The sequence below is a fragment of the Myxine glutinosa genome, chromosome 6 (genome assembly GCF_964187855.1).
Source record: "Myxine glutinosa chromosome 6, kmMyxGlut1.1, whole genome shotgun sequence".
NCBI lineage: Eukaryota > Metazoa > Chordata > Myxini > Myxiniformes > Myxinidae > Myxine > Myxine glutinosa.
Window position 1 is genome coordinate 1573741 of NC_136266.1, and position 26567 is coordinate 1600307.

The window sequence follows — 26567 nt, forward strand, 5'->3', positions numbered from 1 at the left end:
ATAACGGAAAAGTCTCCCCCAGGAAAATGCATGTCATCATCCATTAGATATTTCTCAAGATCAGCAATCAGTGCACTCTTGTTTGGTTTGGAGGGGAGGTCACCTTCAAATATTGCTGAAATGGGGAGGATATCATGGCCATAGATACAGTTGAGTGCCATGCCCCGCCCTTTCACAATCTCAATGTCACGCTGAGCTGCTGCCATCATTGTGGGGGAAACTGTAACAGAAGAAGTAGTTGTTTCTGAGGGAGCTTTGTAGTCCATTTGTGGCAGGTTTCTTTTTGATATGGTGAAGGAGAGCTTTTTCGTCTTCTGCAGAAACCGCTCCTTCCGGAATTCCCTGACCAATCGATCTCCATTTGTTTGTATCTGAAGCAGCCGCACTGCTACTTCATCATCTGCCAGCTGCTTTGTTATGAGGTTGTGGAGCTTGACAACTGGAACCTCAATGATGTAAGGATTGCCTCTATCTCTTACATACTCAAGAAGTCTTGCTACATTTCTGTTGAGCTGATCAGCTTTGCGACCAGTGAGTTCATGATGCTCTTGATTCGCTGTGATTCATTGACACATCATTCATCATCTCCCTGAAATTGTTTGAGATAAGAAGAATTTCATGGAATATAAGTTGCCACTCAACCATGATTGCCAGATTTCTTGTCTGACCAACAACGCCACCATCACTCTTTGATGATCTCTGTATTGATTGTTCCAGCTTCATATCTGGAGCAACAGCATTGAAATAGCCAGCAGCTTGATCCTTCACGACAAACTGACGACTCATGAACCGCCGAAAAACCTCAGGATGAGTTGCTTCTAGGAGTTTTGTTGATTCCAGATAGAATGTGCCATAGCGGAGGTAATTGAGACAATCACACTCCCGGAAGATCGGAAGGGATGCTTCCACAGTAGCCATGTGAAGAGGAAAGTTTCCCTCTCGATCGGCTGCAACGGCATGCTTTATGACATTAGCTATGTGTTTAAACAATTGCAAGTATTTGCACACCTCAGATTTCGCACAACACTCATTGAGAAAGTTCTGAAATTGTTCCAGAAGCTCTGAAGATTTCTCAAAAAGCTCTGCAAACTTCTTTTCTGACCTTTTCTTCTCACACAGAGCCCTCTGCATCTCATGTGCACATGTCATTGTATCATCATTGACCTTGTGACCATGTTGCATCAGCCATTGCCAGAATGCCTCCCATGCCAGTGAGCTGATCAGATCCGAAACCATCATGATTCCTAAAAAGGAGCGAACATAATGACTACCTTCCAAGACTGAGTTCAAGGTCCGATTACCAAACACTTCTGTCTCAATGAGAGCATCCTCAATTCCCGACCCTCTCAGGTACCGCCCAGCACACTTCAGCAGGATCTTGACCCAATGGAACATACCCATCATGCCATGAACATCAGAGAATGCATTTGGTTCAGCCATCATGATGTCAGCCACAGTATGAAATACACCTTCATCACAGAATACAGGCATCAGAGACTGAGATGGAGTAAGTTGCTGGCGGACACTCTGGAAATTCTGAAGTCCCTTACGCACTGTAGCATAGTCAGTCACTGGGGAGGGAATTACAGGCAAAGGTTTTTTTCTACAGTGTTGGGCATACATGAAAACCTAGAAATAGACACATACATGATCCATCCACTACATTTCTATGAAAAGTTATACAAGTTTTCGTCCTTTATGGACTTTGGGTGGTGGCCATCTTGGATTTTGGTAACTAGGCATATAAAATATTTTTTAATGGCACCACTGAGTTGGGCATACCTGAAAACCTAGAAACAGACACAAAAATGATCCATCTACTATGTTTCTATCAAAAGTTATACGAGTTTTCATGATTTATGAACTTTGGGTGGCAGCCATCTTGGATTTTGGTAACTAGGCGACATCTAAAATATTTTTTGATGGCACCACTGAGTTGGACATACCTGAAAACCTGAAAATAGACGCTAAAATCATCCCTCTACTACATTTATATCAAAACTTGTATGTGGTTCTTGTTTGGCAATGGCCCCATGGAGGCCATCTTGGAAAATGGCCGTTTTCCGGCTTATCTATCTATAATTCCAGTAATCTCTGTGTGTGTGTGTGTGTGTGTGTGTCTGTGTGTCTGTGTGTGTGTTTGTTTGTTTGTCTGTGACCGCTGTTTCTCGACAACCACGGGTCCGATATACTTGAAACTTGCCAGGTATATTGCTGGGGACCCGAGGATGTGCCTTTTCAAGGTTTGAAATTAATCGGACAAGTAGTTACCGAGCTATGTCCAAAAAACGATTCAACCAATCAGAGAGCAGCGAGCTATCACGTGTGCCGAACGTGGCGAACAGACTCTGCCTCGGACGGCACATTTGAGAGCGTATTCATTTATTTCACGTTTGCAAACTATGTTGGCGCTATGTTGGCGTTAAACTATGTTTTAAAACTAATAAAAACTAATTTGCGATTCATCGTAACTGCGATATGCGACCTTCCGGAGCTCCTGTGAGAGCGTGCGCCATTACGGATAGTAATTCAATTAAAAACATAAAAACATTGTCCCAATTCAGTCAGAGCGAAGGGCGTTGTTTTAAGCGAAGAGCGTTTTATTTTTCCCCTAAAATTCAGTCGCCGGACGGTGAAAGCTTTTTTTTGGGGGCAGCTACTGGCAGCCACGTACGGCCAATCACAGAACACGTTGTTGTGTCGACGTGCCGTGTTGTTTTCCCTCGCGGTTTGGAATGTTTTTCCTTTTCATTTTTTCCCCTCTTCTCTTTCTACTTTTCCTTGCGATTAAATTGCAAAAAGCCAAAATACGTTGGCGATAATTGAATAATTGGGCATTAATAGATAGATAGATAGATATGCGATATGCGAACTTCCGGACAGTGAAGACTTCACTTCCGGCCTTACGGAAGTGCCGACTTACTGTCTCGATTGTATCTTCCCACTGTCTTATTGTTAGATCTATCTATTCTATCTTATCTATACTTACCGTCTATATACTTACTGTCTATCTTATAGATAGATTGTAGATAAAGACAATGCCCCAATCGAGTCGTCGTTTACGAGAACGAAGGAACGAAGCTGCACGTAGTGCACGCGCAATGGAATCTGACGAAGAACGAGCTGCTCGCCTGGCACGCGACGTTACGCGCATGACAAGGCGTCGTGCAGCTGAAAGGGATGAAGAACGGACTGCTCGCTTGGCAGACAACACTGGACGCGTGACAAGTCGTCGTGCAGCTGAAACGGATGAAGAACGGACTGCTCGCTTGGCAGACAACACTGGACGCGTGACAAGTCGTCGTGCAGCTGAAACGGATGAAGAACGGACTGCTCGCTTGGCAGACAACACTGGACGCATGACAAGGCGTCGTGCAGAAGAAACGGATGAAGAACGGACTGCTCGCTTGGCAGACAACACTGGACGCATGACAAGGCGTCGTGCAGAAGAAACGGATGAAGAACGCGCTGCTCGCTTGACACGCGACGTTACGAGCGTGACAAGGCGTCGTGCAGAAGAACCGGATGAAGAACGGACTGCTCGCTTGGCAGACAACACTGGACGCATGACAAGGCGTCGTACAGAAGAAACTGATGAAGAACGCGCTGCTCGCTTGACACGCGACGTTACGCGCGTGACAAGGCGTCGTGCAGAAGAACCGGATGAAGAACGGACTGCTCGCTTGGCAGACAACACTGGACGCATGACAAGGCGTCGTACAGAAGAAACTGATGAGGAACGTACTGCTCGCTTGACACGCGACGTTACGCGCGTGACAAGGCGTCGTGCAGCTGAAACGGATGAAGAACGGACTGCTCGCTTGGCAGACAACACTGGACGCATGACAAGGCGTCGTGCAGAAGAACTGGATGAAGAACGGACTGCTCGCTTGGCAGACAACACTGGACGCATGACAAGGCGTCGTGCAGAAGAACCGGATGAAGAACGAGCTGCTCGCTTGGCAGACAACACTGGACGCATGACAAGGCGTCGTGCAGAAGAAACGGATGAAGAACGGACTGCTCGCTTGGCAGACAACACTGCACGCATGACAAGGCGTCGTGCAGAAGAAATCCCTCACCAGCGAGAAGACCGGCAAGTAAGGGATGCCCTGCGCCATGAGGATGTACACCGTGTGAGACTAGAGCAGGCTCACCATGACAATCGCAACCTTGCTCGATACGATGATACCGATTTCTTCCGAGAGGTACTTCATGGTGAGTACAGGCACGCGTTGAGCAGGACCTCAATATTTCAATGCAATAAATGCTCGCATTGTGCTGCTTTGGTGTGGAATGAGGAGAGAAGAGGATTTTGCTGCAACCACGGCAAGGTCGATCTTATGCATGATCCTACGAATCCAAAACCCGGTTCAATTCCATCACAACCTCCAGATGCTATTAAAAACCTTTTCCTTAACCAGGACTTTGTGAAGCACGCGAAACAGTACAACAACGCGCTGGCAATGGCAAGTATCGGTGTCCGAGAGATACGTATGCCTGGCTTCAATCCTGGAGTGCGCATACAAGGTAAGGTTTACCATTACATTGGTGCTCCTCTTGCCGATCTGGGTTGTACCCCACGCTTTGCTCAGATCTACTTTCACGATCCAGCCCATGAGCTGGATTATCGTCGTGCCCACACCTCGAACAGTGGCCTGAATGAGCAGTTTTTGCTAAGAGCACAACAGGCCATTCATGAGTGCAACCCATACGTCCAGCAATTCAAATCAGCCATTGAGTATGTGGTTCATAATGATAGCGCCAATGAACTGAATATTGTGTTAACAGGTCGCACGCGGCGCCGAGACCTTCATCATGGTACCGTCAACCTTCCCTCACCAGACAGCGATGTGGCTGTCATTGCTCCAGGGGCAATGACAACAGAGCAGTTTGGAAGGCTGGCAGTCGCTGTTCACCTCAGAGGAGGAGGTTTACAGACAATAGACGCCATGCATCCAGCGTATGACCCACTATCATACATACTTCTGCTACCCTGCGGCTCTCAGGGGTACCACACTGAGTTGGCAGGGACAACGCCAACAACTTTCTACCGCTACCATCTACAAGTACGTGATCCTACTCATCACTTCAATCTACTGCTTCGTGGTGGAAGGTTGACACAGCAGTACGTATGCGACATGATGGCAAAAATTGAGTCACACCGTCTCAATTGGATTCGCTGCAACCAGAAGTCAATTAAGGCAGAAAAGTATAAGATCATCGTTGATGCGTTGAACAGTGATGCTGAGGTGCTACCTGGACGCCTCACCATTCTGCCACCGTCAATTTATGGGTCGCCACGTTGGTATGCCAAAGAGTTTCAGGATGCAATGGCTTTAGTCCGAGTCAAGGGAAAACCAGACTTTTTCCTAACATTCACCTGCAACCCAAAGTGGCCAGAAATTAAAGAATCGGTTTTTGAGGGTCAGCCACCCAATGCAAGACCTGATATCATCGCCCGGGTGTTTCATATGAAGGTGGAAGCACTCCTCGCAGACATCCTCAAGCATGACATCTTGGGGCATGTGGACGCTTACGTGATGGTGAAGGAAACGCAAAAGCGTCACCTTCCCCATATACACATGCTCCTGACCGTGGTACCTCGCGACAAGCCCAGAACACCAGCAGATGTCGATCGCGTGGTCTCTGCTGAGATTCCTGACAGACTCACAAATCCGGAACTACACCGTATTGTGACATCACACATGATTCACGGCCCATGTGGGGAATGGAACATCTTGAGCCCTTGCATGGCAGACCGGAAGTGCACAAAGGACTATCCCAAAGCCCTACGACAAACGACAAGCTTCTCTGATGTAGGCACTACCACGCTCGCCAGGGGCGCTGCAGTCGATCGTGACACGCATTCGCATCGGCGGTAATGGCGGCCATTTTTTTTAACATGTGCCGGTTGCAACTTTGTTTTAAATGAAGCTCGTCACCATTGTCGGTGAGTATGACTAATAAATCGAATGTCAACTGTTTAAAAACCTTTCTCCCAAACTCCCATGAGCCTCCGACCCCAAACATCCGGATTTGAAAATGGCTGCCGGGAGGGAGAAAACTGGGGTAGGCGACAATTGTTGAAATACTGTCATATTTTGAAAAGTAGCATGAAAACAATTAATACCAGCATAAACTAGAATAATTTCCGGTTCTGTTAGTGTAATTTTTGCCGGTGGATGGGAATGGTCAGCAGGAGAAACCCGCGGTACAAAATCGGGTTTCGCTCGCCGTGGGTGCCATGTTGATTTATGTGTTCCGACAGTGGTCATTCTAATCCATTGAAATCTCGCACAAGCGCAAGCCATCCGCTCCCTTTCTTTGTTTAATCATAAAAATATGTTCGTTATTGAAACTTTTGATGACTTTGGGGTCCATTATTTGGCCGATTTTCAAACTTGATTAATATCAAGAAAGATCACGTGACCACTTGTTGGTAAACAAGACCATGTGCTTTGGACCACGTGCTACTACATAGCCGTTCAACACACACCTACAGTGTAGACTATATGGCATGCATTTTATTCATTTTGTCATCTTTAATACCAGCAGGTCACTTCCCTGTTATGTCTGGCTTTAGCCAGAGTGCAGCCAGCACAGCAGACCAATAGTGTCATGTGTCAACTGATCCACCAGCGGAAGTCTAGTACCCAATTCTGGGAGGACCTCAGGTTTGTACATTGAGTATGAATTGTTGAACACTATTCAGTCTGTTGTCACAAGACTCATCTTTGGCAAGAACTAGGAAGGTTAATAATCACAATTGATAACAAAATAAGTGACTACAATTTTGCTGTTCCAGTTGTCACCAGATTGCATGGTATTTTAACCCTGATTCCCAGATACAAAATGTCAAGTGTATGGAATAACCCCTACTCAGACTAATAATATAATTTCAGACAAGGAATTTGCTCGTCACGTCACCTCGTCACCTCGTCACCTATCAGATCCCTCTGAAGAAGTACTCGCACAAACTGCCAGTGCTCCAACACACAACATCTTCGCAGAGGAAGTCTTGGGGATGGTGGATAGCCAAGTGCGGAGAGCACCCAATGCAACAACACAGTTTGTGGAGTCCAAAGTGAAGTTTGCCAAAAACAAGACCATGTTGTGGCTTGAGGGAGAGGCAGAGGATGAGCTGCAGAAGCTTGTGACGTATGCCATGAAACGAGCTCAAGAAATGAGCCGACTGAAGAAGGAGAGAGACGTCAAGATCACAGCTGCAATTGAGCGCCGAACACATGAAATGAAGCAAAGGAGAGACAAGACCCTGCGAAACAAAACAGAAACAAAAGTGCGCCCTCTGGTGGGCAAGGTTGTGTCCAGAGAAAACTTTCTGCAGTTGTTCCCAGAGTCCAGTACAGAGGTGGTTGATGCCATACTGCCAATCCTGGAAAACCCAGCCAGTGTCGTCAACAAGTACTTGTTGCATACCTGGACAGACGAAGACGGTGTAGACGTATGCTACCAGGGCTTAGTCCAGAAATCCAAGCGCAAAGGGACAGTCCTCACCATATCCTACTGGAAGATGGAAGAAACCATTGATGACTGTGTGGACTTTGATGTTCAGTTCAAACAATTTGTCACAGACATCTTGTTCAAGGAGCTGGAGTTTGTGTGAGATTGCTACAGCAGTGTGTGTGGGGTTACGGACCAACCATCAGTTTGACTTTGGAAACATGAATTTCAGGTGTAGCTTCAGGTTTGCCTATGACCTTGACAAAACCAGGTCAAGGTCATATTAACATAATCTTTGATCTGTTGATTATTGACAGTATATGGACATAGCAATAGACTGTACAATCCTGTATTATACCTGTTATACTGTGTAGTTCTGAAATTGTGCCGTTTGGAGCAAAATAGTGGCATTTTTGCATGCTTGACCTTGAAAAATATAGGTCAAGGTCACTGATAATTAAACCTTGGCAACTAAAAACATTGTACATTAGACTTTAATAACCTAAACATGCTAAATACTTCATAAGGTACATGTAGCTGTGAATATTATGAACAAAGATGTATAGTTTCCAATATTTCGGCAATATCGCTATTGCGTAACTCGGGTTTGACCTTGAGAAATCCAGGTCAAGGTCGTACACAAGGTCAATGATTTTATTACCAAAATGCTCCTTACAAATTTTCGAAAATGCTGATATGTGGTTTTACATGGTTGTCTTCATTAATAAATGCAGCAGATTGAACTCTATGTCTATTTTTTTAATTTATTATGTAATCATCCTTGAATTTGGACACAATCAATTACATCACTAATGTATTAGACAATAGGTACACTTAACGAGCTATATTCGAGTCTTAAAAGTTGAATATCTCGGAGACTAATTGAGATTTTTAAAAAATTTCAAAAGTTATGAGTTCATAAGCTCCCATAGACATAAATAATAACTTAAAGCAAGCATTTCCACAACTTTGAAATTTTAGTGGTAGTGCCTATCTGATGACTCCTATCCCCTGTACAGAAGACGGGCAGAAGCAGCACCTGGTGATCCCATCATGAAGACAATACGAGGCGGTGCTAACGTATTAGTTAACAATGCATGGGTTGTGCCTTACAATCCATATATTGTCCTCAGGTACGATGCTCACATCAACCTTGAGATCGTCTGTGCTGTCACCTGTGTCAAGTACCTGTACAAATACCTTGAAAAGGGCCCGGACCAGTGCCTGGTCAGACTAGAGCCTCATGAGAGGATGCGAGAGGCATTACGACATGATGAAGTGGCACGCTACGAACTAGGGCGTTACATCACCGCATCTGAGGGATACTGGCGCATATACGATTTCCCCATTCAACGCAAGTACCCACCAGTCGAGATGCTGGCACTCCATCTACAGGATGAGCAGGTGATCACGTTCAATGACGAAGGTGCCGTACAGAACGTGGCAGAGTCAGGACCCCCTGCAACAACCCTCACCGCCTTTTTCGAAGCCATGAATCTCCATCCACACATGCGTCATGTTCTATATCCAGATGTATTCCAACACTTCACCTACTTGAGGAAAAGGTTTCAATTGCGGAAGAGAAGGCTGAGTTTCCAGGATAACCGTAAGGCTGATACGGTTGGGCGGCTCCCCATTATTCCCGTCAACTCACATACTGCCGAGTTGTACTATCTCCGCATGCTACTGTACCGCGTGCCTGGCCCCACATGCTTTCAGGATCTCCGTCGTGTTGGTGGTAGGGTCATGGAGACCTATCTGGCAGCCTGCATTGCATATGGCATCGTTGACAATGACCAGGAGGTGGATTCTGTTATGGAAGAGGCTGCAAATATTGCATTTGGCCCTGCAGTCCGCGAAGTATTTGCCAACATGCTCATATTCGTTCTCAGAGGCAACCACGTGCAGTTCTGGGAAAGGCACAAGTATGTGCTGTGCGAGGACTTCATGCGTGCAGCAGGTGTGAATGAACCAAATGGACGCATTGTGAGTGCAGTGCTACTAGAGCTGAGGAACAAAGTTGAGTGCCACGGCTTTTCGCTCAGTAAGACCTTTGGCCTTCCTGAGCCTGAACCAGTTCATTTCCAGTCTCGCATTCCGCGCGTCATCGAGCACGAAACAGTGCACAATATAGGAGAACTTGAGGCTCACATCGCTCAAACAGAGTGCCTTCTTAATGACGAGCAGCGCGTTGTTGTCGATAAAGTGATGCGGAGTGTGGCACACGGACATGGCTGCATGCTTGCAGTTGATGCAAGTGGTGGGACTGGGAAAACATTCACATTGTCTCATATACTCAACAAAGTGCGAGCAATGGGCAAAGTGGCTCTTGCAACTGCTGCAAGTGGTATTGCAGCTACGCTGCTGCCTAAAGGGGCCACCTTCCATAGTAGGACCAAGTGTCCTCTCATTCTCACTGATGAGTCCACTTGCAACATCAGTGAAAATGACACCACTGCAGCACTCATACGCATGACTAATCTAATGGTGGTGGATGAGGTTTCAATGATGGATCGTCGCGCATTGGAGGCAGCAGATCGAACATTCCAGTGGCTTCGGGGCTCAGAGGAACCATTTGGCGGCATCGCAATGGTTTTCAGTGGTGACTGGAGGCAGATCCTTACTGTTGTGCCACACAGTAGCCGTATTGACATAGTTGGAAGGTGCTTCAAGAGCTCATACCTGTGGAGAAAAGTGCAGATACTTCGTCTCAGAGTAAACATGAGGATCATGCAGGGTGCTGGAGAACTACAGGACGAATCTGCTTTTGCAAAATTCCTGCTGGATCTGGGTGAAGGGAAGATTCCTGTCAATCCAGAAGAGGGTGAATTTGCTATTGAGCTCAGGGAACCGCTCATTCTTCCAGGTGAAAAACTTCAGGATATTGTCACTTGGGTGTACGAAGACTTGCATAACAACATTAGCAACCCCAAGTGGCTATGCGAGCGTGTTATACTATGTCCGACCAATTCTGAAGTCGATCAGGTAAATGCCTACATGACGACCATATTTCCAGGGGAGGAACATGTTTGCTGTAGCGTCGATACAGCGGAATCTGAGGGTGATCATTTGTATCCGCCTGAGTTCCTGAACACACTCTGTCCATCTGGTATGCCGCCACATCGAATCTCTCTCAAGGTGGGTATGGTCATCATGCTGCTGCGAAACTTCGACCAGCAAAGCGGGCACTGCAATGGCTCAAGGTACATCATACTTCAGATCCTTCCAAATCTGTTGGTTGCACAATCTGTGATGGGTGTCAATTCTGGACGCACATTGCTCATTCCACGCATAACCTTGAGTCCATCTGACAACATGTTCCCGTTCACTCTGCGGCATCGGCAGTTTCCGGTACGACCCTGCTTTGCCATGACTGTGAATAAATCCCAAGGACAGTCGCTACACCATGTTGGGATCTTCTGCACACGAGACTTCTTCAGCCATGGTCAGTTCTACGTGGCGGCCAGTAGGGTTGGCAGATCCAGCAGCCTCCGCATTCTTGCCCTGGACGAGGAAACAAAGAAGAAGCGCCGTTTCCTCAGCAACGTTGTTTATGAAGAGGTGCTAACGAGATAAAGGTGTGTACAATGTACATGTAGACAATTTTTATTATTATTTATTTATTGAAGAACAATTGTTTCGAAAAGAATTCATCAAAAAAAATGCACAACTTTTTTTGGCAGTCGTACACCATGTTAGGATCTCCTGGAGAAGTGCCGTTTCCTCAGCAATGTTGTTTATGAAGAGCTGCTAACGACATACAGGTGTGTACATGTGGACAATTCTTATTATTTATTTATTGATTGAAGAAACATTGTTTCGAAAAGAATTCATCAAAATAAGTGCACAACTTCTTTTGGCAGTCGCTACACCATGTTGGGATCTTCTGCCCAAGAGACTTCTTCAGCCATTGTCAGTTCTACGTGGCGGCCTGTAGGGTTGGCAGATCCAGCAGCCTCCGCATTCTTGCCCAGGACGAGGAAACAAAGAAGAAGCGCCGTTTCCTCTGCAATGCTGTTTATGAAGAGGTGCTAACGAGATAAAGGTGTGTACAATGTACATGTAGACAATTTTTATTATTATTTATTTATTGAAGAAAAATTGTTTCGAAACGAATTCATCAAAAAAAGTGCACAACTTCTTTTGGCAGTCGTACACCATGTTAGGATCTCCTGGAGAGGTGCCGTTTCCTCAGCAATGTTGTTTATGAAGAGCTGCTAACGACATACAGGTGTGTACATGTGGACAATTCTTATTATTTATTTATTGATTGAAGAAAAATTGTTTCGAAAAGAATTCATCAAAATAAGTGCACAACTTCTTTTGGCAGTCGCTACACCATGTTGGGATCTTCTGCCCAAGAGACTTCTTCAGCCATTGTCAGTTCTACGTGGCGGCCTTAGGGTTGGCAGATCCAGCAGCCTCCGCATTCTTGCCCAGGACGAGGAAACAAAGAAGAAGCGCCGTTTCCTCTGCAATGTTGTTTATGAAGAGGTGCTAACGAAATAAAGGTGTGTACAATGTACATGTAGACAATTTTTATTATTCTTTGTTTGGGAGGGAGATGGGAGGGTGATGGGGCAGGGTGATGGGGCAGGGTGATGGGGCAGGGTGATGGGAGGGTGATGGGAGGGTGATGGCAGGGTGATGGGAGGGTGATGGCAGAGGGTGATGGCAGAGGGTGATGGCAGAGGGTGATGGCAGAGGGTGATGGCAGAGGGTGATGGCAGAGGGTGATGGCAGAGGGTGATGGCAGGGTGATGGGAGGGTGATGGCAGAGGGTGATGGCAGAGGGTGGTGGGAGGGAGATGGCAGGGTGATGGGAGGGTGATGGGAGGGAGATGGGAGGGTGATGGGGCAGGGTGATGGGGCAGGGTGATGGGAGGGTGATGGCAGAGGGTGATGGCAGAGGGTGATGGCAGGGAATTAACATTAACGAATAAAATTTGTAATGTAATAATTTGTAATAATTTGTAGTAATATAATAATAATAACGAATTCTGCTCTGTTTCAATTCTGTTTCAATTTGGTGATATGCTTTGCAAACCTTTTTTTTTTTAACTATTTTAAAACTAAAACAATTCGAACATGGAATACATACTGACACTGCACTTTCAGGTCTCCTACAAATCCTACCCTGTCGCCTCACCGTGGCGTAGGAGTGGCAATGGTCAATGGCATCGAATGTCATGGCTAGCAAAGACAGGGAGGTACACTTGATTTAAATTTGGAAATTTTTTTTTTTTTTTTTTTTTGCCACGGAACGGGCACCCACGTACGGGCACGTCCTAGTGCTACAAATTTCAGACTTCCACCTAGCAGATTCTTGAAGCTAGGGGTATCCTATACTCAAATCCACTGTCAAACTCTAGGCCTAAAGAGATGTATACGGGTCTCTATGGCAGGGCCTGGACTACGGTCCATTCCCGCAATCTTCTTTCAATCCACAATCTGTCTTTTCCACAAGCTTTCTTTCAATCCAAAATCAGTCCATTCCCACAATCTTCTTTCAATCCACAATCTGTCTTTTCCACAAGCTTTCTTTCAATCCACAATCTGTCCATTCCTGCAATCTTCCTTCAATCCACAATCTGTCCATTCCAGAAGTTCTTTTTTCAATCCACAATCTGTCCATTCCCGCAATCTTCCTTCAATCCACAATCTGTCCATTCCAGAAGTTCTTTTTTCAATCCACAATCTGTCCATTCCAGCAGTTCTTCTTTCAATCCACAAGCTTTCTTTCAATTCACAGTCTGGGCAATCCATAAACTTTTTCAATCCACAATCTGTCCATTCCAATAAGCTTTCGTTCAATCCACCACTTGTCCGTTCCAGCAAGCTTTCCTTAAATCCACAATGCAAGTTCCACCGTTTTATTTCAATCCACCGTTGGTCTGCTTCACCAAACCTCAATTCACCCAACCTCAAATCATCAACCCTTCCTTCACCTTCCACCCATCAGTTCAACTCCACGATCGGTTTATTCAATCACCTTGAAGCCATCCTTCAACCCCGTGATCGCTTTAATTCCTCACTTGGAATCCCTCCATTCAACCCCGCTAGCACTTTATTCAATCACTTTCAATCCATTTGTTGAAACCCTGTGATCAGTTTATTCCCTCACTTTCAATTGATCCGTTCAACCCCGGTCCAATTACCATCCACATATCCATTACCACCCCCTGATACATTACCCACCCCCCCAGATCCATTACCCATCCCCAGAGCTATGACCCCCCCCCACCCCCCCAGATCTATTACCACCCCCTGATTCATTACCCATTCCCCAGATCCATTACCCACCCCCCAGATCCATTACCAACCCCCCAGATCCATTACCCACCCCCCAGATCCATTACCCACCCCCCAGATCCATTACCCACCCCCCCAGATCCATAACCCATCCCCAGAGCTATTACCCCCCACCCCTCCAGATCTATTACCAACCCCTGATTCATTACCCACCCCCCAGATCCATTACCCACCCCCCAGATCCATTACCAACCCCCCAGATCCATTACCCACCCCCCAGATCCATTACCCACCCCCCAGATCCATTACCCACCCCCCAGATCCATTACCCACCCCCCAGATCCATTACCCACCCCCCCAGATCCATTACCCACCCCCCCAGATCCATTACCCACCCCCCCAGATCCATTACCCACCCCCCAGACCCATTACCCACCCCCCCCAGATCCATTAACCACCCCCGCAGATCCATTACCCACCGCCCCAGATCCATTACCCACCCCCCCAGATCCATTACCCACCCCCCCAGATCCATTAACCACCCCCCCAGATCCATTAACCACCCCCCCAGATCCATTACCCACCGCCCCAGATCCATTACCCACCCCCCCAGATCCATTACCCACCCCCCCAGATCCATTAACCACCCCCCCAGATCCATTAACCACCCCCCCAGATCCATTAACCACCCCCCGGATCCATTAACCACCCCCCGGATCCATTAACCACCCCCCGGATCCATTAACCACCCCCCGGATCCATTAACCACCCCCCGGATCCATTAACCACCCCCCGGATCCATTAACCACCCCCCGGATCCATTAACCACCCCCCGGATCCATTAACCACCCCCCGGATCCATTAACCACCCCCCGGATCCATTAACCACCCCACGGATCCATTAACCACCCCACGGATCCATTAACCACTCCCCCGGATCCATTAACCACCCCCCAGATCCATTAACCACCCCCCAAATCCACTACCCCCCCCCCCCCAAATCCACTAACCACCCCCCAAATCCACTACCCCCCCCCCCCCCTCCCCAGATCTATATTCTACGTTGTGAACCAATGCCGAGTTAATGTTCAGATATACAAACAAGAATGCTTGTTCAAGGTTCGCGCGAACTCAAGTAACCGTAGCGTGGCCGTTCCTTTGCCTATGATATCGTGAGTAAAATAACAGCTTTTACCTGGACAATCAAACCGTAAATCCACACAAATCATTCAAATATCCGGGAAAGCAACCTCGGCGTGTTACCTGTTTCTTTGGCCAGGTGGTAAAACTTATCACGCCTTCGTTTGCCCAATTTCGTTTTCTTCCCCATTGTTGGTAACCGCGCACACTGTAGTTTTTCTTTATCTTGTAAACTGCACACTGTAGTTTTTCTTTATCTTGTAAACGGCACACTGTACGTGTATACCCAACGTAAATGAGCACACACACGTGCAAATCACGTGTTCGGCTTGTCACGTGGTTAGCAAGAGAAGGAATCGACTGAAAAGCGATTGCCTTGTCTCGTTTGACATTATTATTTTTCTGCGCAATAGAAAGTTTAATATAAAACAACTCAATATGTTGTCATGTTGTCAATTAAAAAAACAACAGAATAACTGAAGCATTTATGAGTGCACCGTACGCATACACCTCCGCATTCTTGCGCAGGACGAGGAAACAAAGAAGAAGCGCCGTTTCCCCCCAGATCCATTACCCCCCACAAGCATTCTAAACCTAAACCTTTGGCACACGGACCTCATGGTTGTCCAACATGTTTTTTGCTTTTACCCTAATTACATATATATATATAATATATATATATATATATATAAATATAAATATATATATATATATGTATATGTATATGTATATGTATACACACACACACATACTATATATATATATCCTGTCCTATGGAAAGCCCGTGGTAAAAAAAAAAAATCCATGAAGTAACCCTTTTAGTTTCATTGATGTGTGCAATGAAAGAGCTCCAATGGGAGGTTGTATGTTTCTTAAAGAGACACACTCGTGAGCTTTTTAAAGAGATATATTTTAGAGGATGGAAGATGATATCCCTGACCCATTAGCAGAAGAAAAATTTTGTGAGAATAATAAACCGGTGTTTCAAAACCGGACTATTTTCACTTCCGTTATGCAAATACGATACTCGCGTGTCGCGTGACGTGTGCGAATACTTGTACGGCTAACAACTTGTACAGCTGTTATTACAGAATCGTCACACGTTATTCTACCGTTTAAAGATGCCGATGCGCCAACCGTTTAACTAATAACTGTCCTAATCGTTGAGAAATACAAAGTGGTTTTTTTGCATCCCTGACCCACAAAAAGATCGTCAACAATCGTGTGTTTTGTGCTTGAAAAACCAAGAAACAACCAACCGAAGTGAGGAGAGGGGGAAGAGGAATGCACGGGAGGGAAGTGGGTGGGGAGAGGTTGGTGTGAGGTGAGGGGTGTTGGTGTAGGAGACGTGGGAGAGTAGGTTGGGGTGAGGAGAGTGGGTTGGGGTGAGGAAAGGTTGGAGTGAGGTGAGGAGGTTGGGGTTAGGAGAGGAGGTTGGGGTTAGGAGAGGAGGTTAGGGTTAGGAGAGGAGGTTGGGGTTAGGAGAGGAGGTTGGGGTGAGGAGAGGCGGGTGGAGTGAGGAGCGGTGGGAGAGGAGGCTGGGGTGAGGAAATGAGGTTGGAGTGAGGGGAGGTTGGGGTGACAGGTAGTGGGAGGTGGGGTGAGGGTAGGTGGGCGGTGTTTAGTATGATCCGGGCGGTGTTTAGTAAGATCCGGGCGGTGTTTAGTATGATCCGGGCGGTGTTTAGTATGATCCGGGCGGTGTTTAGTATGATCCGGGCGGTGTTTAGTATGATCCGGGCGGTGTTTAGTATGATCCGGGCGGTGTTTAGTATGATCCAGGCGGTTTAGTATGATCCGGGCGGTGTTTAGTTTGACCCGGGCGGTGTTTAGTATGACCTGGGCGGTGTTCAGTATGATCCGGGTAGTGTTTAGTTTCACCCGGGCAGTGTTTAGTTTGACCTGAGATGTGTTTAGTTTCACCTGAGCGGTGTTTAGTTTGACCCGGGCGGTGTTTAGTCCCAAATATTCCAACAGGTCGCACAAGATCTGCCTGCAACCCTCTTATGGTTAAACTGCCAAAATCAAGACTCTCTGCTCACCTTCACTCCTTCATTCCTCTTTTCTCCCGCCTCTGGAACACACTCCCTCACTCTCTTCAATCCCACTCCACCCTCCAGGTCTATAAAACAGCTGTTCACCACCATCTCTTATCTTCCCCCATCCAAAACCTTGATCTTTTCTACCCCCGCTAATTTCGGTCCCCTTTGGTTTTATACCTCCCCCCCCCCCCCCTTCCCACGCCTCCTCCCCCCCCAAGCCCTCTCCCTCCCACACTTCTCCCTGCTCTCAAATGTTGTGTTTGTGTGCTTCCCCTTCTCTCCCCATCTTGTCTTCCGCTCCCTCTTTTTAGATATTTTGTTTGTCTAGTTGATTTGTTTGTGAAATAAATGTTAGCTCTTTCACGAGCCTCGATTCAGTATAACAAAAAACAAAAAAAACAAGGGCGGTGTTTAGTTTGACCCGGGCGATGTTTCGTATGACCAGGGTGGTGTTTAGTATGACCCGGGTGGTGTTTAGTATGACCCGGGTGGTGTTTAGTATGAATCGGGCGGTGTTTAGTTTAACAAGGGCGGTGTTTAGTTTGACCCGGGCGGTGTTTAGTATGACCAGGGTGGTGTTTAGTATGACCCGGGCAGTGTTTAGTATGACCCGGGCGGTGTTTAGTATGACCTGGGAGGTGTTTAGTATGACCTGGGAGGTGTTTAGTATGACCCGGTGTCGATGTCCGATCAGACACTGAAGACACTGTACTAAGATACAAGCCGTTTATTAGGAGATACAAGCCGTTTATTAGGAGATACACATATTGTTACGTATTACCTCCCTAAACCACGGTTACGGTGCCCCTCACAGTCTCGAGAGAGAATGCGGCAGAAAGATTTGTTATTTTGAGTGTTCCAATAAACCATGGTAAAACTACACCAATGCACTTGTAGAACAAAACAAGTAACTGTATTAATAACTCTCACATACACAATAATAACACTATTAAAGAAAGTACAATGAAAATATCACTTGCATCAAATGAACAATACATGTGATGGTACCATCATTCCCCAATGCTCTCAAAGCAATAAACTCATGATACGCCAAATGTGAGTGGAATGTAACATTCCCTAAAGTTTGTGCATGGATCTCCACACTGGTTGAAGTCGTGCAGAACGACGAGAACAGGCAGGTATCAGCATGACGGCGAATGAGGAGTTACGAGGTGAGAGGTCGATATGGGAATTGAGCGGATATGGAAACCAACAGCAATCCACATGGTGAGGTTGATATGGAAATCCCAATGACAAAACAAGATGTACCAAGCGGACCACCTCGTCGAGGACAAAATGGCATATTGGCCTGTAATGGAGGCGTTGGCTCCCTCCCACAATGACTCATACTAGGTGATAAAATCTGAGACGCAGGTTTAATTGCACTCACAATATATGACGATGTCGTGGGCAATCCCTTTCCCGGGAATCCTCAAATCATTCGCGACCAATATTTTAAAAATCCGCTCGCAGCCTCGAAGCAACTTTGTGGCTGTATCTCCCTGATGGCCGTCTCGATCTCTGCCCTTCTCCATCTCTCTTCTTCCAGTCTCTTTGCCGCGTTTTCCTTTTTCCTTCACAAACATTTATTTTTACCTTTTACTAAAGTCATCTCCATTTAACACCAAAATCTTAACAACAATATATCCTGAAACTAAAAATCCTTCAAGTATATACCGTAAAATTCGGACTATTAGCCACAACTTTTTCCCTCAACTTAGACCTCTGCGGCTAAAATAACGATGCGGCTTCTTTATGGAATTTTCTGATGTTGCGGGTTTTCCTGATGACACGTTCAGGCCAAATCAAGTTGTTGTCGTCAGTCTCCAGTCTATGTTTAGATTCACATTAGGTTTCAAAACTGGTTTTGACTCTTCGTGAATTCAAAACTCACTGTAAAAGTGTGCCAGTGATAACTGTTTATGGTTTTTTCCTCCAAATTTACACACGGCCTTTACACACACGAAATATTCAGTTACCGGTAATCGCCCTTGCGCAGACAACTTCCATCATGCCGAAAACACGACGCAATGCTTACGATGCAGCTTTCAAATTGAAGGCGATCGAACTGGCTATTGAAAAGGGAAACCGAGCTGCTGCCTATGAACTTGGAGTGAATGAATCCATGATCAGACGTTGGAGAAAGCAGAGGGGCGAACTTTGTCGCTGCAAAAAGTCAACAAAGGCTTTCAGAGGTAGGAAATGCCGATGGCCGGAACTGGAGGACGAACTTGAAGACTGGGTTAACACACAGAGAGTGGATGGTCGGGTGTTTCTACTGTTCAGATTAGACTCAAAGCAAGATCGATCGCTGCAGAAAAAAAATAGAAGAATGCAGCCATAGCAGAAGAAGCTGTGCTTCTGTTGTTCAACTCCGACACTGAAGACGAAGCTTTCAATGGCTTCAGTGGAAATGATGACGACGACGAATAAATGTGACTACCGGTATTTTTTGATTGTGTGTATTATTGTGTATCTTTGGTGTAGCTGTATTTTTATTTTTGTGTTGCTTTGTCACTGAATTTGTGATTGAATTTGTGCTTTGCGCACGTCTGACAAGTTTCTGTGGCTGTCGAGTTTCTCACTTTTTGTGGTTAATTTTCGGACGTTTTTGCACTTGGTTTTTTGTGCAACATTTGCGGCTTATAAACCAGTGTGACTTGTGTGTGTTTAAATTCCAGTTTTTTTTGTTTTTTTTAGGGGATGTGGCTTATATAACGATGCGCTCAATGGTCCCAAATTTACGGTAATAACAACAAAGGCGGAAGTGATGCATCCGTAACACTCCCCACCTTCAAGAAAGAAAGTTTGAACACGGTGAAAACTTTTTCCATACAAAAAGCATATAGAACACCCAAAAGTAAAACACACCCAACAACGATTAATCAAAACTATGGCTGATCAAATCTCGTAAAGCAAATAAAATTCCAAACAACTCACAGGAATTTTCATGGTTAATTTACTCTGGATAAAGCATCCTGCTGGAGATATTTCTACCTCAACAGGGTTCATCCGGTAGGGGTGTTGTTTCACGGGAGTGGCCTCCCCCACATCAATATCATGACATACCAGATCGGTACGACCAGATACAGTCACGTGAAAAAGTCAGTACACCCCATGTAAAGTTTTGACTTTTTCAACATATTTCAACATACAGCTATTTGATCTTCATTTCAACAATATTGATAAATAAAGGTGATATAATATAACAAATATCATGATTCTATTTTGATCTATTTGATCTATTTGATCTTCATTTCAACAATATTGATAAATAAAGGTGATATAATATAACAAATATCATGAAACATTTACATTTTGTAGTCCATTGTATAATTTAAATAAACATAAATGCAAATTTCGCATGTGGAAAAAGTAAGTACACCCTTGGCTCTAATAGGTGGTATTGCCCCCTTTGGCAGAAACAACCTCAAGTAGGCGTTTCTTATAACTGTCTACCAGTCTCTGACATCGACTGGGAGAAATTTTTGCCCACTCCTCCATGCAGAATTCTTTCAGCTGTGCAATGTTTGAGGGGTTTCTTGCATGCACAACAACAACAACAACATGGATTTTAAGGCCATTTTCCCTGCAAGAGCAGGGGTTAGCCTTGCGGTCCCCATGACAATCTTCTCCATTTTGCCCTATTTTCTGCATCTCTCCTTGTTAACCCCCTTGCCCGCATTTCTTCTTCCACCATCTTTAGCCAAGTCTTTCTCGGTCTTCCCCGTCATCTACTTCCTTCTACATTCATTTCCATCACTCTTATCAACCAGTCACTTTCATCTTTCCTCAACACATGACCAAACCATCTCAACCTGTTCCTCTTCACAGCATCAATCACAGGCTCTATTCCCATCATCTTTCGCAATTCATCATTTGTCTTCCTCTCTCTCAACGATACTCCGCACATCCATCGAACCATTCGCATTTCCACCCTTTCCAGCCTTCGTTGCTGCTCTAAGTTCATTACCCATGTCTCGCTCCCATAAATCATAACACTTCTCACACATGCAGCATACACCTTTCCCTTCAGCTTCAACGACACTCCCCTCCTCATAGGCACACCACTCAGTTCCCGAAACTTCTTCCATGCACATCTCACTCCAGCAACCATTGCCGAGTCTGATCCACCTTCTCCATTCAGCATGTCTCCGAGGTAGCAAAATGTTTTTGCACACCTTCCAGCTTCACGCCGTCTCCAAGATCCAACTCAACATTTCCTCCATCTGCAGCTCCCTCTGTGCACACCTTACATTTGAATGTAGCTGCCACACTGGTTAATGACCCTCTCAGACCACTACATTTTTGATGAACCCACTCAGCGCACATTGTACATTGAATGGAGTTCACTCCGACACCCTTCCTGCACACAGCACAGGGCCACTTCCCAGTTCTTTCCACCTCAACACATGCTTTACCACTTGCCATCACCTTCGTCTTTCCGATATTCACCTTCAGACCTTTTGTCTCCATACATTCCTTCCACTTGTTCATCTTTTCCTTCAGTCCACCAATACTTTCCGCAATCAACACCAGATCATCTGCATACAACAACTCCCACGGTAAACCCTCCTTTACGTTCTGAGCCAGCACCTCCATCACAGCTACAAATAGTAGTGGACTTAGTACTGACCCCTGATGCACTCCCACCTTCACCTCAAACTCACCACTGTTCCCATCCTTCGTCCTTACAGCTGTGCATGCTCTTTTGCACATTGCCATCACTCCTCTGATCATGATCAACCATTCCTCCACTCCTAACTTCCTCAATGCCCATGTCAATACTTTGCGTGGAACCCTATCGAATGCTTCCTCCAGATCAACAAACCCAAGAAACAACGTCTTCCTCTTCTCCATGTACTTCTCCTGCAACGGCTTCACAATGAAAAGCGCGTCTGTCCTTCCTCTTCCTGGCTTAAATCCAAACTGCATTTCGTCGATCTTCACTTTCTTCCTCACCCTCCTCTCCAACACCCTTTCCAATACCTTCATTCCAAGCTCCAATAACTTTATCGCTCGGTACGAGCCACACTCCAGAGGGTCACCTTTCCCTTGAATAGAGGGACGAGGGTACTCAGTTCCCAATCCACTGAAATGCGGCGTTCTTTCACCAACAGATTACAGATCTCTGTCATTCTCTTCACACCCCAACTTCCTGCTGCCTTCAACATATCTCCCACAACTCCCGTCGGCCCTCCCGCTTTTCTACTCTTCATTGCTTTTATCGCTTCCTCAACTTCCTTCTCAGTTATCTTCTCTGCCGGTCCTAAAACTGGGTTACTCTCTATGTTGCCATCCCATTCATTCTCTGCATTCAACAGCATTTCCATATATCTTTTCCATCTTCCTTTAATTCCATCTGGGTCCACAACGATTTGTCCCACTTCATCCTTCAAGCAACTCACCCCCATCACATCACACCTCTCTTTCGCTATCTGCTTTGCAATCCTGAATACTGCTCTCTGACCCTCTTCCGAATCCAAGCGTTCTCCAAACATTTTCCTACATGCCTCCTGCACCTTTGCTACCTCTTTCTTTGCAGCCTTCTTGGCTGCCTTTCATGCTCTGCTGTTTCTGCTCCCATACCCTTCGCCTTCTGCCACTCCTTGAACTTCTTCCTCTTCTTGTCAATCCTCTTTCCAACTTCATCATCCCACCACCATGTTTCCGAGTGCCTCAGTGGTCCTTTTGTCCATCCACATACCTCACCAATGGCTCCCAACAGACTAGCTTTCATTGACATCCAACCACTTTCAAGCTCAACCACATCATCCTCTACAATACTCAGCCTCCCTTACTGTCACCTCTTTCAACCTCCACACCTTCATTCTCGGTTGGTACTTCACCCGCCGAGCTCTCCTCACACCTTTCACCCTTATGTCGCAGACAACCAAGTGGTGCTGTGAAACAGCCTCCTCCCCCGGGATCACCTTTGTGTCCCGGAGGTGCCCCCTCTCTCGCCTACGCACCATCAGGTAGTCAACGGTTGTCGTCGACCCACCTGACGTGTATGTAACAAGCTTATTATCCTCTTTCTGGAACTGAGTATTACAAATCAACAAATCAGCTCCATCAGCAAACTCCAAAATCCTTTCACCTTCTCCATTTCTCACACCATATCCGTAACCCCCATGAACTCCCTCAAAACCATCCATACTCCTTCCTACATGTCCATTTAGGTCTCCTCCTACCACAACAACTTCCTCATCTTTCACGTTTTCCATCAACTTCTCTATCGCACACCAGAACTTGTCTTTCTCTTCATCGCTCCGACCAACCTGAGGAGCATATCCTGAGATGACGTTCACCAAGAGCTTTCCAATCATCATTTTCACCATCATCAACCTATCACTCACTCTCGTCACACTCACCACACTGTCTACAAACTCCTCAGAAAACAGGACACCAACACCATTCATACCCTCCAGGCACCCTTGCCACACAAACTTGTATTTCTGTCCCTGCCTACCCTTCACCATTCTCACACCACTTCCCTTCCATCTCGTCTCTTGCACACAACATATGTCCACTCTTCTTCTGACCAATACTTCCACCACTTCTCCTGATCTCCCTGTCATTGACCCTACATTCCATGTCCCAAACCTCAGAAACCGATCTCCACTTCGGGCTGTACCCTGCCCATTTGTAGTTGTAATTGTCATGGTTCTCTTTTTGAGGCAATGTTTTTATGGCCGGATGCCCTTCCTGACGCCAACCCTCTTAGTCACCTCTTACGACATGGAGGGATACGGTGTACCTATTCTAATCCAGGGTACACACTGGGAAAACGTTTAAAACGTGGAAATTCTGGGAGGGGGGGGGGGGGCGGCGTCAGCATCACGGCTGCGGGGGCCCTGTCAGCGCCACGCCACGGCGGCCCGGTCAGCACCACACCACATTGGCCTGGTCAGCCCCACACCACATCGGCCCGGTCAGCACCACACCACGTCGGCCCGGTCAGCACCACACCACGTCAGCCTGGTCAGTACCACACCACGTCAGCCAGGTCAGCACCACACCACGGCAGCCCGGTCAGCACCACACCACGGCGGCCCAGTCAGCACCACACCACGTCGGACCGGTTTCTTGCATGCACAGCTCGTTTCAAATCCCCCCACAACATCTCGATGGGATTTAGATCCGGGCTTTAATTTGGCCATTCCAGAACCCTCCATTTCTTTATTTTCAGCCATTCCTTGGTGGATGTACTGGTATGTTTAGGGTCATTGTCATGTTGCAAGGTCCACCATTGGTTGAGCTTCAACTTTCCGACAGATGGCCTCACATTATCCTCAAGCACCTTCTGGTACAATGAGGAATTCATAGTGGATTCTATGATGGTGAGCAGCCCAGGCCCTGATGCAGCAAAGCTGCCCCAAACCATAATATTTCCACCACCATGCTTTACAGTTGGTATCAGGTTCTTGTGGTCAAATGCTTTCTTTGGTTTTCGCCAAACATGTCTTCTGGTACTGTGGCCAAATAGCTCTACCTTTGACTCATCTGTTCAAAGCACATTGTTCCAGAAGTGCTGGTCTTTGCCGAGGTGTTCATTGGCAAACTTTAGTCTTGCCCTGATGTTCTTTCTGGACAGCAAAGGTTTCCTCCTGGCACACCTCCCATGTAGATCAAATTTGTGCAGCCTCTTTCCAATGGTAGACTCGTGCACTTCGACATCAACAGTGGCAAGAGCTACCTGTAGGTCCCGTGATGACATTCTGGGGTTCTTATAGACTTCTTTCAGCATCTTGCGGTCTGCTCTCGGGCTGAACTTGCTGGGGGGGGGGGGGGGGCCCTGGCCTGAACAATTTGGCAGTTGTTTGGAATCTTCTCCACTTGTAGATGATCTTCCGGACAGTCGAATGATTGATTTCAAATTGTTTGGAGATCTTTTTAAATCCCTTCCCAGACTCGTAGGCATCTATAACCTTCTTTCTGAAGGCCTCAGAGAGCTGTTTTGATCTCGGCATGGTGACGCCGCACACTTCAACAACAAAGAGCAAACCAAACTAAATGTCTGAGGTTTAAATAAGACAGGTTCCTCCAAGATCCTCTCTAACGATGTTCTAATCATTTTCACCTGAGCTGGTGCACCTGATTCTAATTTTAGGTTTTTGAAGTCGTGATAAATGTAGGGACGTACTTACTTTTTCCACATGCGAAATTTGCATTTATGTTTATTTAAATTATACAATGGACTACAAAATGTAAATGTTTCATGATATTTGTTATATTATATCACCTTTATCTATCAATATTGTTGAAATGAAGATCAAATAGCTGTATGTTGAAATATGTTGAAAAAGTCAAAACTTTCCATGAGGTGTACTTACTTTTTCACATGACTGTACATCTGTGAACAAATGTGCAAACTCAGAAATTAGGTTGGATAATTGTCCTTGTTGTTCCCTCGTCAAATGACCTAATTTCTGGTCTAGGTTCCTTAACACTTCAGTGTTCGTCAATCTGGGGCAAGCCTGGTCATCAATGCCATCGAACTTCACACTGGCCTCAAACTCTGGATTCTCTTGCACCCCAACTACAGGTACGACAGGTGAGACCGGAGCCATTTCTTCCACAGGCTTCCTCTCAATATTTCTTAAGCCGGTTGACATGACCCAGCTGCCGCTTTTTCCGTCGGTTGGGAGTTGTCACCACGTAATCTGTTTCATTAACCCTCCTTTCGATTGCATAGGGACCGAAGTACCTAGCCTGTAGTGCTGACCTGGAACAGGAAGCAACACTAACAATCGGTCCTCGGGACTGAAATTTCTTACCTGAGATTTCTTGTCATGTCTCACTTTCATTTTATCCTGTTTCACTTTCAAGTTTCTTCTTGCAACTTCACAAGCCTTTGCCAATCTGTGCCTAACCGTTGACACATACTCCACCACTGTTGACTGTGACTCCTCCTGTAGCCACTGTTCTTTCACCAATTTCAATGGTCCTCGCACTGCATGTCCAAACACAAGTTCAAAAGGACTGAATCCCAATGACTCCTGAACAGATTCCCTCGAAGCAAACAACAATAAGGGTACTCCTTCATCCCAATCCTTGTCACATTCAAAACAATACGTTCTGATCATATTCTTCAATGTCTGGTGAAACCTTTCCAAGGCCTCTTGGCTCTCGGGATGGTAAGTACTTGATCTTACTTGCTCCACTCCCAACAGGTGTACCACTTGCTGAAAAAGTGTTGACATGAAATTGGAACCCTGATGAGACTGGATGACCTTAGGTAGGCCAACCAAAGTGAAAAATTTAATCAAGGCCTTCGCAATAACTGTCGCAGTAATTTTCCTAAAAATTACCGCTTCTGGGAACCTTGTGGAAGCGCACATAATGGTCATGTCCAGCCTTAGTTTTAGGTAAAGGGCCGACACAGTCAATAATGACTCGGCTGAATGGCTCTTCAAAAGCTGGAATCGGTTTTAAAGGTGCAGAAGGGACATTCCGATTAGGTTTTCCCACCAGCTAACAAGAATGACAAGATTTACAGAACTCCGCCACATCACGTCGCAATCCTGGCCAGAAAAAATGTACCAAAATTCTTTCACACGTCTTCTTCACTCAAAGGTGCCCGGCCAAAGGGTGTCTCACGTGCCAAACTCAATATCTCCTTCCGGTACGGTTGTGGCACCACAATTTGGAAATGGACTTTCCACT

The 26567-nt window shown here is 46.1% G+C and overlaps 1 protein-coding gene across 1 annotated transcript in view; it reads right to left on the bottom strand.

Moving 5' to 3' along the window:
- Positions 1–15219, bottom strand: part of FTSJ3 (FtsJ RNA 2'-O-methyltransferase 3) — a 134937-nt gene extending 119718 nt beyond the window's left edge. The window contains exon 1 of the mRNA XM_078779544.1: positions 14980–15219. Coding sequence (XP_078635670.1) covers positions 14980–15046 — 67 coding nt within the window. The 5' untranslated portion in view covers positions 15047–15219. The remainder of the gene's footprint in view (positions 1–14979) is intronic.
- Between the last annotated feature and the right edge of the window lie 11348 nt (positions 15220–26567).